The 13710-nt window shown below is 45.7% G+C and overlaps 1 protein-coding gene across 20 annotated transcripts in view; it reads right to left on the minus strand.

Moving 5' to 3' along the window:
* The window catches only part of DTNA (dystrobrevin alpha), a 218686-nt gene that overhangs the window by 167067 nt on the left and 37909 nt on the right, over positions 1-13710 (minus strand). For 19 of the 20 annotated variants that reach the window (XM_082752984.1, XM_082752983.1, XM_082752982.1 and 16 more), the window contains exon 1: positions 7005-7184. The exons of the other annotated variant lie outside the window; for it this stretch is intronic. In XM_082752984.1, coding sequence (XP_082609110.1) covers positions 7005-7021 — 17 coding nt within the window. In that variant the 5' untranslated portion in view covers positions 7022-7184. Of the gene's footprint in view, positions 1-7004; positions 7185-13710 lie in introns of those variants that run through there. 20 annotated transcript variants of the gene reach the window in all.

Genomic DNA, 13710 nt, shown 5'->3' on the forward strand with positions numbered 1-13710 from the left:
ATGAAAACATGATGTTGGAGGGTGAAACTGTTTTCCTCTGTCCTTTTCCCCCTAATGATAGTTTCAGATCATTCTGATTTAATTACGTTTCCAGTGTTAGCTGTAATAACACTGGAAGGTTATTATCAGCTGATATATTGGCGGTGCTAAGGTCTGGGTTTTGTGCTTCCTTGCCTCGAGGACATGCATGCAATTCACACGCAGGGTGCAATATCGCACAGCTGAAAAAAGCCTGCAAAGAAACGTGGATGTGGAAATGCAACAATACATTACCATGCGGGAAATTTTAACTCCCAGCCCTGAGATTAGCACTGAGCTTTTACATCAGTCCGATCTCTATTTGAGGATGAACTTCTTGCTATCTACGCTAAATCTGAAGCACCCACAGTGTGAACAATGAACTTGCTCTGAATTAGTACTGGCATAAACCAAGCCAGAGTGTTTTCAGTGGAACAATTCCAGTTCACAACAACTGGGGACTTCTCTGCACATATCTCAACAGAAGGGATTAACCAGTAGCTAGCAAAACATTTAACTTGCAGTGATACCTATATGAATATTAAATGCAAATTAAAGAGCATTGGAAATAAGAAATATATGTTGGGTGAGAACCCCCTAAGACAGAAAAAGAGAAAAAAAAAAGTTACACTGAAGAGAATACAGAATGCCTGTAGTCTCAGCCAACAAAATTTTAAAAACCAAAAGGGTGCTGTCATTTTACTGAGCGTCTCTCTCTCTTTTGGGCCAGATGGTGTAAATTAGTTTTGTTGACATTAACAGAAAAAAAAAAAAAAAGAAAGAGTAATTAATTCCCCTGACGTAATGCCTGTTGTAATCCCTCCCTCACCCACCCAGGCCCCCTTCTGCAAGCAAATGTTTGCCCCAGCAGAGTTTACATGCTCTTACACCCCACTCCAAGCAGCCCTGTCTCGCACGCAGCCAGCCTGCCGAGGACAGCAAAGCCCAGTGCATGCAAGTGGACGCCACTCGGGCCTCAGCGTGAAATCTGCACCCTATAAAAACCCATGACTTCAAAGGGGACTCGCATTTCATCCTACGAATCCAATTACGTGTTTCAAATTTAGGATGGCTTGTCAAGTGCCAGCTGACAGAGTGATGTCCCCAAGTATTTCAGGACGATGATATTTGAGCTGAAATGCAAAGCCAGCTGTTTATGCCTTAACTACTTACCTAAGGAACATTTCAAAAGGCGGAAACTATACGATGATTAAGTACCTTTGCACCTCAGCAAAAACCATCCTGCTCTGCACAGAGACCTTTCCAACCGGAATTTAGAAAGCCCATGTTGCAGTAAGGAAATAATTCTGGGTGCAGGATTATCACCAGTATCAGCAAATCACAAGACTGGTAGAAAAGATACGTAATCCACCGCCCGCAGTGAGATAAAGCCAGCTATGCTTTGCTCATGTTTATTGAAGCTATTCCTAACACCACAGCCTCCACCAATAGTGCATTTCAGGGATAGCATTTTCCTAGGGCTTACCTCATCTTCACTTCACTTCAGAGCCATTTCTGTTTGCCTGTAGACATGGAAAAGAGAAGACTGGCCTCCTTTTTGCAACAGCCTGTTCTGTGCTTGAATTCTCTGCTTTCTACCTGCTCCTGCTCTACTTGTCAGGGGCAGGGTGGGAAAAAAAGTGAAGACTTCTTCCGAGGATGAGATACCAACTTCTATTTCTTTGCTCAATCCAGAGTCTGTCTGTACAGGTAGCCTTGCCAAAAACAAGACAAAGCACTCCTCTACAACAGCATGAAGCAGAAAAGGGATGGCCCCAGTGCCCTGTGACACAGGTACAGCCAGAGCTGGCAACTCCAAGGTTGGCCTCTGGCAAAGGCTGGCTTCTCCTGGGCAGAATATGCTTTGTACACAGGGAATTTATTTCCACTTTAGGGAAAGGTGAATGGCCTGAGAAATTATCAGCCTATCTACTTTATGCCTTTTTTCAGAGAGAATACACTGCTTCAGTGTGGCCACACATTAAATAACTCAAAGCTTAGGTCCATTCACTCCAAGTTACCACTGAGTTCTCATATGTGACTGTGGCTCTCAGCAGACGCGTATCTGCCTTACAACATAAATGCACCGGCTTGCCAAGAGCTCACCTAAGCCTGAAAACAATTCAAAAATTCCCTGGTTTAGACTAGTTAGAGCTAGTTAAAACTCCAGCTCTTTAAATGCTGTTTGGGCATACATCACCAGATTTGATGTGGATGGAGAGCTCATATTTGCGTGGATACATTTTAATCATCAGCTACCTAATTATTCATTGAGCTGTATGATTACTGAAATTGCATTTACTACATCCTAGATTCCCATAACAGCTTCTTGCCATCATTATTTTAGCAAGTTTCCTCTGCTTACACCCACTTTCTACTACTTTCTACTTTTTTTTTTTTTTTTTTTTTTCCCAGTTGCTCTGCTAAACTCTAAGCTTGACCTGAAATTCTGCACACTGGATACTGCAGTCAAGCAGAATATATTATATATATGCATTCAGCAAGTTTCAAAGCTAAAGTTCAGGAAAAGATAGTTCCACCCGTGCTAAAAAAAATCCGTTATAATTCTTATGCTGAGAAGCATTTGCTCCGCCATGCCTTCAAATAAAACTACGCTCTTGTTAAATGGTGTATTTAAAAAATGTGTTGGGAAAGGGTAAGATTAATTCTATCTGCAGCTCTTGTTTGGTAATGAGTACTCAAGGACAATGTTGCTCTGAGCATACTTTTCTGTGCTTTAGCTGTGCTTACTTTAATTGCGCTTGAAAGAACTAGTCACTGGTTGTCAATAAATTGTTTTTAATGCCTCTTTGCTCACAGACTTCTGTGTGTCTGATTCATTTTTCTCTCTTTTTTTTTTTTTCCTTGGGATCTGTTGAGTGCAAATGTTCTTTGAAATTTACAGGGAGGTATTTCACAGGATAGCCTCATCCTTACAACAGATACAAAAGAAGGTAGGAGTGTAGCACTTAGGTACCACTTTCCATCCCTTGACCTGAAAGCACTTGACAAAACAGGGCAAATGTTTCTGTCCCCACCTTTAGATGAGATGATGCCAAGACTGGCACAGCAGCTGCCACACTGTCTTCTGTCCCCTCCCTTGCCCCAAGGAAGGTTAGGCTCAGCTGATTGTGCCACACCAACAAATAAATTGAAAAGCAGGGATTCACCGTCTCCAGCATTTTCCCATCTCCTATAACTCAGCGTACACTTCCCTAGTTCTGGTTTTAAAGCCAAATGTATTGAGAGGCCACACAATTGGTTCAGACCCAGGAAAGACACCCCAAAACTTGGCCTCACGCCACATCCCTCTGGAAGGGAGGGTAGTTTTCTCCAGGCTATTGGGTATTAGGCATTCTCTCAACTACCACAGCTGCAATTAGATGCATTTTTACGCATCCTATTAGTGGGAAATCTCGCTGTATTTCCAGGTAGAGTCTCTTCATACAGTACTAATTAGCTCAGGAAGTGCTTTGTTGCTTGATGCGCAGGGAGCCAGGATCAATAGCGAGTGCAGTACCTGCACAGGTTCCCAGTGAATGCAGCTGTGAGGGCTCCTGGCCTCCGAGGTTATAGGTGGCTAGAGAGGACACGGTGATTTCATTATGTTTGGTTGGGTTTGTGTGTTTTCTTCCGTTATACCAGAGTTACAAAATTACAGAATCGGGGCTTTCTGTAGTGTGGTGCCTTGTGTTAGGCATCGCCTGTCATATTCCGCCAAAACAAATTAGCTGCTGGCGCTGGGAGTAGATTCATCAGGGCCCAAAGGAAATTATTTCACTGAGAGCTGCTCCTAGGTACTTGTGAGCTCAGAAACATGCCAGCATCTTCTCAGGGACCCTTGGGGAAACGGCCCTTACGCTCTTAACCAAGCAGTTCCTGAAAACACTCCTCTTTCCCGATTTTTGGCAGAGTGATCACTGAGAAAAGCTTGAAGATGAGGCTAGAAATAAAGATTTACAATGGAAAAAGTGGTGATGACAGAAAGGAAAAGGGACCCATGCAGAATAACTGTAGAGTCCAGCAAGGAAGGATTTTAACACCCATCTGTGTATCCCTGCCACGGGTTTTACCGCAGTTTGCAATGAAAGACTCACGGGATGTATTAAAGGGAGAAATGCTGCAAACCCATTCGGACCCTGGGAAGCACGTTTCTTCTCAACTCCTGCAGCAAAGTCACTTGCAACTTAATGGTAACAGACGAGGGGGGACTTGCTCAGAGCAAACCTGTTACCAGCTGTGATAAAGCAGGGATTGCCCCCAGGTGACACCAGTCATCTCGGGGCATGGCACCTGGCAGCGATGGACAACACGCTGGCATCTGGGGAGCACCCCAACAGCAAAGGCGACTCCCCAAATCCGGAGGCAGCCCTGCTGCAGCTGTCGGCCTGCGTGGTGCTCGCTGTGTTCGGTCTGCTCGCTGCCTTCATCAGCTGCCTGCTGAGGGGGGCCCCCACGACACCGACACGTTGCCCGGCACACATGGCACCACGTCCCCTAACAGCACACCGGGGCCGGCCAGGCATTCTCCATTTTGGGAAAAAAAACACCACAACGCTATAATAGTATATAGACTGTATCAAATACACCAACATTTTCTACAGGAAAATACCAGTTTATTGAAGATTTTCCATTTCCATCAGACTGAAAGATGCCATTTCAGGTGGGCTTGGTACACCAGAACATATTCTTTAAAGCCAACCCAACATCGCAAAGCAGCCCCTTATTCTGGGAATGCCCGCTCCTGGGTGAGATGCCCACTCCTTTCCAGGAACTATTTTTTTCTTCTTTTTTATTTATTTTTTTCTGGTGGCTTCTCTTCCCACAATACAAAGCAGGTTTCCCTCTGACAAAGCTCTCTGGTGCCTCCTGGACATTTAATTATGGGAGAAGGGTCTCAGATAATGAAATGGGAACATCATGCTCCTGAACCAACGCTTCTGAAAAAGCAATAAACTGCGGTAGGGAAATGCAATTTAGTTTTGAACTGACTCAGGAATTTCCCATGGAACATTAATTCTATTTTCTGCTCACCTCTGAATGTCAGCCTATTTTTCTTTTTTGGTTTAGGAAGCTTATAAAAGGTGTTGTGAAACCGCTTCCAAATCTGTGAATTCCTCTTTCCCCCGCCCCCTCCTCCTGCTGTAGCCCTGGGGAGGGGGATGCCGTCTGAAAACAGACGCCTGTTGTACTGTGCAGAGGCGATGCCTGTCCCGAGGACCTGCTATCCACATCCGTAACACAGAGGAGTAAGGAAGGTGTTCCCACCCCCTTCCGTTCGGCAGGGGCTCAGAAAACTCAGCTTGCCCGAAGCTGCACAGGAATCCAGTGCACGAGCCAGAAACAACCACAGCTCTGCTAAGCCCCGCTGTGATTTTTAACTCATCCTCACATATTTTGTCTCAAACTTCTTCCGCTTCGATACCAAAACAAATAATTACAGTGATACCTTAATTTAGGAACCAGTTGGCCTGGAAATTTAGCACAGGACAGAAGTGTTTAGCTAGCCTGAACTAGTTAAGAGAACACCCAACTGTTATCAGCTATCGGAGAAGTGGCTTAAATGGCTTAAATACTCCCGTAATTGCTCTTCACATTGATGTTAAAAGTTCTGCATCTGCCTCTCCTTCATCCCCTAGATTCAACCACTCAGGAAACAACTCACGGCAGATCTGCTCACCCAAATGAACCCAGATTTTTTACAAAACTCCGGAGAGCTGACCAACAAGCATGGACTCGATCAAATGGAATAAAGCCCATGAAACGTACCAGATCCAGCATCTTTCCTTCAAACCAAGGAAACGTTTCTATTTCAGCTCATTCCATTGCTCATATTTAGCAAGGCACAGATGGACATCGGATGAGTCTCTTTGCCACCAGTATCTATAGCCAAAAATGTTCGGTGTTCCAGCAACCCGCTGGCAGCGCCCGCTTCCCAGGGCTGCCACGGGCAGCAGTAACACGTCAGGAATTCGGGGCATGTTTGGGCGAACGGCCACCGAGGCCACCGGCACCAGGGCTCGGAGCTCCTCTGCTACGAGCGTGCAACACGTGTGCCCAAAATGTGCGATAAAAGTGATGCTGCCATTTCGGCAATCCTCACATCGTGGGTTTAGAGGCAACTCTCACAGTATCAGTTCCTGCTATGCAACAAATTTTACAGCCGGCTTCCCACCGAGTTGCTGATATTTAATAAACCCTTTTGGTCAAAGGAACACCACAACTTCACCAGAAATGTTTGGGAAATACCCTGAAAATACTATTGATCAATGCGGCGATGAATCTGCTAGATACTGAAATTACTTTTGGTAAGTTTAGAAAGAATATGACAGCTTAAATCTTCTTGCTCATAAACTCACATCTCCAGTAATTACTACCAGGGGAACACGTACATTTTTTAATTACCACTGGAAATACTTTGTTGAGAGAAAACATAAAGGCCAAAATGGAAAAAATATAAAAAGTTTGAAAGCCCAGTAAAAGCACTCTCTGGGAACAAACAAACAGAAAAGTTACATTTAATTAGCCCTGTGTTTTGATCAAACTCACACGTAAGGAAATAGCAAATGAGTGAAACCATGGTGAAAAAAGCAAACAAATACTGATTATATCCTCTGTAATGCTGAAAGCAACCTGCTTCTCAGCTTTGTGATAATGAGCAGCATTTCACGCATATCTCACTCACGAAGAGCAAAGGGTTGTGATAAAATTGAGCTGACAGGCAAAGAGCACCAAGAACTGTAACGGGAAGGTTATTAAAGCCCAAGACTCCCTCGGCACGCCAAGACAAGAAACCTTGCGAGTTAACACTTCGCTGAGGAATAAAGTTCAAATAATCCACAACGGGAAAAGAGGGGAAAATAAATCACAGGGCAAAGCATTACTTAAAAATCTACCTTAAAGGAAGTGCTGAGAGCTCTGAGAACACGAGGCAAGCACAGAGACCCCGCGGCAGCAAATGGCAAAAAGGCAAGCTTCCTACTTACCCTATGGTATGCACCATGATCTCTTTGGCCACCTCAGTAATTTCAAGGAATCCAGAATTATGTGATTTTTACGGGAATATTTAAGTCTTGAGAGGAGGCAGAGGGAAGCTGACAACCAGAGCTTTGCGAGGAGCCAGGCGGAGAGGGATGAATTTAAACCCTGGCTCAGGATGCCGTGTTTTCTGCGTCTATCTTTAACTTGTAAATGATTTGGTTTCGCATTCCTCTGAAGTCCTGCTGGCAGATGCCTTTGCGGAGCTTGTACCAATCACAGGCACCCAGACCCCCTCCCTCCCTCTGCCTCCCTGCTTGCTCCCTCCCTTCCCGTCCTTCCCTCCCTCCCTCCCTCTCCCCAAGCCTGACAGTCATCCCCACCTCACCCCCAAACACAACACATACCCCCCGAAATACAGCACAGCACAGCACAGCACACACTTCACTCCAATAAAATCCCCCCTCCTCCCTCTCAGCAAGCAGCTCACACGCACTGCCACCAAACTGGCGCTTCCACCACGTTCCCCGCTCCGTTTCGGAGGCTCACGTAGCCTGCGCGAAGACGCTGAAACAATCCAGTCCTTCCTGCAAAGCTGTTTCAAAACATGCTATCGCAGCACGTTGGGATAAAAGTGGTAAGTGGCACTGCCTGCTTACGTTCGGAACAGAGGGGCCTGAAATTATTGCTCGTGCCAAATCTGGTATGAAGTCTCTGGGTTTGAAACCTGCAGTCGCTGATTAAATCACAGTAAGAAATAGGAGCACAGCAAGGCATTTCCCAGAGATGACCACAAATGCCACCAGCTTGAGGGGAGCGAGGGCAGGGGAGAGGAAGGCACAGAGCTGTGTTTCACCCTCTGCCATAGCAGCTGCTGCAGAGATTCATCTTTGGATGCTTACAGCACCTCTGCCCGTACAGAGATCTCTACTGAAGAACTGAGCAGAAAAATAAAAAAGATTGTACCTGATCTCAAACAAAAAGCCTCCAAACTTTCACTTGTGGTTAATTTGTGTCTCTTTACAATAACAATACATTGCAATTTTGTTCAGCAGTCAGACTCTGAAATAACCAGACTAACTATTGGCAGCACTTAGGAGACTGAAGTGAGCAAAAAAGTCCTTCCACATAACCCGGTACTACTAGCAGTGACTTCAGGAGTCACTAGGGTTGACACTAACCCCTGGCTCTTAATATCAGCCTTTTGAAGCTCCTAGTTTTTAATCTGTAAACGTGCATTCAGCCAAATACTGCTTGCCAGATAAGGTTTTCCTTATCTTAAAGACTGGTGCGAACAGAACGAGCCACAAGACTGTATGTAAAACATATGAATTATTGAACACTTCTGGCTGAAACTGGAAAATATCAATTTACAGTCTCACCAGTTCAAACAGAAGACATGGTAAAAGGCTTTGTTTTACAGTATTGCAAGGCCAGGCTGGTTTAGTAATAAAAGTCATCATACATTTAATCCAGGCTAACAAAAAAAAAAAAAATCAAACTTGGAAAGGCTGAAAGAGCAGTAAAAGAATAATCCTGAGGGCTGTACATTAGTGTAAAAGAAGTAAGCCTGCACTTCATCTCTGCCGAGCTACTGTTCATGCTGCTGCTATAGGAGACAACACTGGATAAAAACAGCCACCGTTGTGGTCAGTCCCACAGGCCCAAAGGCAATCTCCTCTTTACTTGGAGTCAGCTAAAGTTCACACACCTGGAAAAGTTGCCAGAAACATATAAATATTAAAGAATAAACCAGCTGACAAGATGACTCCTGAAAAGCTGAAAGATTTATTTGGAGTCGCTAACCTTTGTTGCTATTAGCAAATACAGACCTCAGTATGTTTAATGCCTGCCTCACAGAGAGCTTTAAAAACTCCAGCAAGTGAAAAACATGCCAGGGACATCATGCCAGACATTAAGGCAGTCGCTCAACTTCTCCTCTGCCTCGGGTCCTGAAACCGTGGGTTGCTGATACCATGATTCAGGGAATGTGCCCATTATTCGTTTTCAGGAGTTGCAGTGAATTGCAGGAAGGCTGCCTAGCCCTGCTTTCCGATAGAGCCACGTCTACCACTGCGGCTTACAAATCTCTCACACCAGAGAAAGTCCCAGACCCCAGGGTCTCCCATTCAAATGGAGCAACTCCGAGCAGTGTAATGGCATCACACCTCACACTGGCGTTTTTCAATTGTTTCGTAAGGGTGTCAGGCTAGAAGGGCAGATAACCATCAGAAGCAGAGTTAACATTAGGTCTTAAGGAGCACAGGGCTTTAGATGCTCAGAGAGACAAAAGAGAAGGAACAAAGAGAAGTCGTGCTTTTGTGGCTGAGCAGCTTTTCATTACCCAGATGAGCAAAGAGGAAAGCAGCTCCCCACGGAAGAAAGCATGATGGACCAATGTGATGGATCAGAAGTGAGGTGAAGGATTAACTCTGAGCTGTTTTCAGACTCCAGCCTACCCCAGAGAGTGCTTAAGTATGGGGAAGAACAATGGCAAGGAAATCCTCAAAAGCATGCCCACAGTTTTATCTGAGCTTTTGTATTTCCTTTACTATGTAAAAGTTTCCTTTACTAGGGTAAAAAGAGGTTGGGTTTTGGATCCTCTAAAAGAACACTAAGTGTTTCTTTCCCACGTCTCTTAAGAAGTTAATTATACACTTAAGAGTATGTGGGGGTGACGCTTTGAAAATGGGGTGCTTGAAATTACAGGGAAGACTTGGATGTCAATATGGACACCAAGATCCTATTTCCATGAATGGGACAGAGAGGTCGCACGTCCCCAAACTGTGTCACGTAAGCTAGAGGAGAAGATGGGTGTCCAGTTTCCTCAGACGAAGAAGAACAGCAGTGCCTAACACAGTGGAGCTGAAGACAGCAACCAGTCGAGCCCAGTAGAGCGTACAGCTGGGAGAGAGGTCCCAAGGTTGGGAGAGAGACTGCTGCTCCTTCCCTCTCAGCAGGGCCTGTTGCTTAAAAACATCACCAAACACAACGGGGCAGAGAGCACTGTGGTATTGGATCTGAGATGTAGGAATGCAAACTAACCACAAGCTCCTGTGGAGGTGTGGGGGCTGCGTGTGGAGCAGGGCGCAGAGCAGGGAGGGATGTGGTGCCAGCGACGAGTGCAGGTGGGTGACATGTCTGGAGCCGTGTGACTTCCTGCCATCCCCGATTTAGCCCTGCGCCTGGGAGGCATGCTCTGTCCCTTCACATTCAGCTATTTTTAACATGCACAAAATTTGCTCTCGGTCTTCACTAGTCTGTCAGCGTCTTGGGTTCATTTCTCGTGACAGCCGTGAGATTTGGACTTACTGGGACAAGCAACGTTTTTCACCCGACAGGCCCGGTCCTTCTAAGCCTTACTCAGAGTAGCTCCTGCTCGTAGGATCATCTCATTAACCCCTGCTGCTGATTTTCAGGGTTTGCCCAAAAATAAGAGCTCTGCGTAGAGGACTACCATTACGTGACAGGAATGCAGGCCCTGTGTGTCACGGTGCCTCGAACACGCTGACTTTTTCAGCATTATTCATCGACTCCACCACCCTCGGGCTGCCTCCAGCCCTGGTTACTCCACGGCTTGGCTGCCCCAGGAGCCCTCTCCAGTGGGCTCCAACAGGCAGCGTTTGGCCACGAGCTGCCCCACAAGTTGCTCAGTTTTTCAGCAACAGAGGATTCACTGTGCTGGCTTTTCTGTTTTTAACGTCTGCACTTCTGTGACTGAAGCTACGTTGAAGAAGGAGAATGTCCATGGTTCTACGTCTAAGCTCCAGGAACGAATCATATTTTCAGTTAATCCATTTTACTGAATAAAGAAAAAAAATCTGTGATTTACTTTTGAACACTTCTCCTCTTTTTGCTATGTCTGGTATGGACAGTTTGTGGGTGTTTTTTGGACAAGCTTGTGCTTTAAACTAGTGTTTATCACCATACATAAGCATCTCCCAAGAGCTGGGACATAAAGGCTTTGACTTTACTTATCTACACAAGAACAAATTATGAACATTAACTGAGAAGAATTAGGCAACTTCTGACAAACCCTGTGCAGTTGCCTTGTCTCTGCAAAATAAAACCATTACTTACCAGATGCACTGACATTCAGTTTACTTGAAAAATACCAAAGAGGACAACCAGAATAATGCGGCTTCCATTTATCTTCAGTCCAAACACTAAATACAGTAAAAAGACTACTCTTCTTGGTAGACGTCCAATCTGATAGTAAAACAAAGATCTCCCAGCTTCATAAAAAAAACAAAGATCTCTGAGATTTAATAAAATCAAAAGAACCTAAAAAGGCTGTAAGATATTGTAGGCAAAGTGATTGATTTTACTACACTGAAAGGAAAAATATTTATCTTTAAAAAAAAAAATTAAAAAAGACAGGTAAAGCTACTCCCACACAGCACTGACCCTTGGAAAAGTCCTTCGTGGCTTGACGGTGCTCCTGGATAAATAAAAAGGCTGTATCATCCATTATTGGTTCCGTGCCTGAAAACGCTGAACTTGAAAGGTTTGAAGTGACAGCTGTATTTCATTAAAGTTGCTTGGTGAGCAGCGCAGCTAATGAGGATCGTTTTCCCAAGGATTTATGATCCTTTGTTATTTACTGTTCCCAATGACAGCAGTCCCCATTTCCTGTAAACTCCCACAACCACTCCCACCCCTCAGGTCTTGAGCGCTGCCCATGTCTCCCTTCAGCTTCTTCACATCAGCCACACAACCAACCTGTGCCACCATCTCCACAAGGATCCTTTGAATGTCCCCAGGCCTCCATAGCTCCTTCTTTCAGCTGCTGCCCTAACCTGCAGTCCCGTTCACTTTCAGACTCCCTTACATAGAATAGTTTGAGCCAGAAGGGACCTTAAAGATTGTCTAGCTCCTTAAAGATCATCTACTTCTGACCATACTTTCTCGCTGTCTGGGGAAAAAGCAGCAGACAGGTGATAAGAGTAAAGGAGAATCAGGAGAGTTGAGACTTCTTCCCGTATGCTAAATTCAGGAGAAGGTATCTAATGAGTTCAAAACCACTGACTGTGACCTGAAGCGTGAGAGACACAAATATCATGACTGTTTCCTTGCAAAGTCAAACTAAGAAGTGAAATAAAACAACCAAAAAACCTGTATGCCAGTTACAAAGATTCACTCCAGTGTACGGGCCTCATTGGCTCCTCATTGGTAAGAACCTGCTATGGCTTTGAAGGCTTCGTGTCTGCTCTGACCCAGTATGCAGAAGGCAGTGACGACTGCTCAGTAAGAGAGCTCACGGCACCCAGTGCCTGAAACACTTGTGAAAGTAAAGATCACAACACTGAAATTCGCCTTGGCACAACCTTCTCCTGCAACGCGTTTATCAAATGAATGGAATATTGTCATTAAGGAAATGGCTCCGTTATCCTCTCTCATCCCAGCACCTTGGTTTCATTGCAGTGCTATGTTCTGCACTGAAAGAAGACTTCCACTACGTTCTTCATAAAGATGCCACAAACGTTAGGTATTCCTATTTGCCTGGACAGACAACCACAGGCCTTTCGAGAAATTTGGCCAATGTCTGAAGGGTGTGTGCAGGCAGACACGCATGTGGATGAAGTGACATACACTTTTCTTAGGACTGGGAGAGGATAATCTATGAAATACATTCTCTGTTCAGTTTAGCCCACCACAGGAACAACCCTCTTTCACCCACCCCACATATTCTGCCAAAAAATCCCTCCTGCTCTAAAATGAAACCGTGAGGCTCACTATATTCAACCCTTCAGAAAAAAACCTTGGGAAACAGGGGAAACAGATATTTTTTTTTTTTGGTAGAAAAAACAACAACATAGCAGGAACATGGAAGGAAGGCTAAAAGTCTCAGAACTGGTAGTGACTATTGGAGCATTAATATATAGGGCAATGGCAGAAATCTCATCAGATTAGTTACATAAAAGCACTAGTTACACAAAATTACACAAAAAGCCTTGCCCTGTGAAGTGCATCAGGGCTCTGCAGAGGCTGTGGTGGGTGTCTCAGCCACAAAGCCATCTCCTGCTGCCTGACTCCGGACCCAGCGGCATCCCCGCGCCCCTCGGACTGGGTCTCGGTCCTGCTGGGAGTAGGGACAGAAGAGGATGCTGCTGAGCATCCCCGGGGGCCCCAGCTGGGAGAGAGCAGGCAGGGTGAGACAGCCTGGAAGAAGCTTGTCCTACTGCTCCCTCTGCTGTACCCATCCTGTGGAGAAATCCCAAATGTCAGCCGGAGAGGCTGGGATGAGGGATGGCAGCTTTCGGCGAGCAATCTGCTCGCAGCACAGACCCAGGCAGACCTGAGGAAGGGGCAAAGCCGCGGCTGACGAGGAAGAAATGACCACCACGCTCGGGAGACGGCGTGACGTGGATCTTTTTTTAGCGCATCCGATCTTTTTTTTTTTTTTTTTTGCCCTGTACCTGCTGGGAGAGGTGCTATCCTTCCGCTTCCAGAAGAGCTCGGGGAGCACGGGAAAGCAACGCCTCTCCTCCAGCACGGTCTTCCCGCTTTGTAACCCAGATTTAGACTATGAGCTCATCTTACGAGAGGGATGGGTGTCACGATCAGCTGCGCGGCTCAGCCTGCAGAGAAAGGCGCATGAAACTCCCCGGGCACGGTTGGGTTGCTCACGGCAGCCAAACGAGGAGTTATGCAATGCCGGCAGTAAATGCCTCGCATACCCTGGCTGCTCGCAGACATCAAACGGGGGGGAAA

Source organism: Aythya marila (assembly GCF_965140915.1).
Source record: "Aythya marila genome assembly, chromosome: 2".
NCBI classification, from domain to species: Eukaryota; Metazoa; Chordata; class Aves; order Anseriformes; family Anatidae; genus Aythya; species Aythya marila.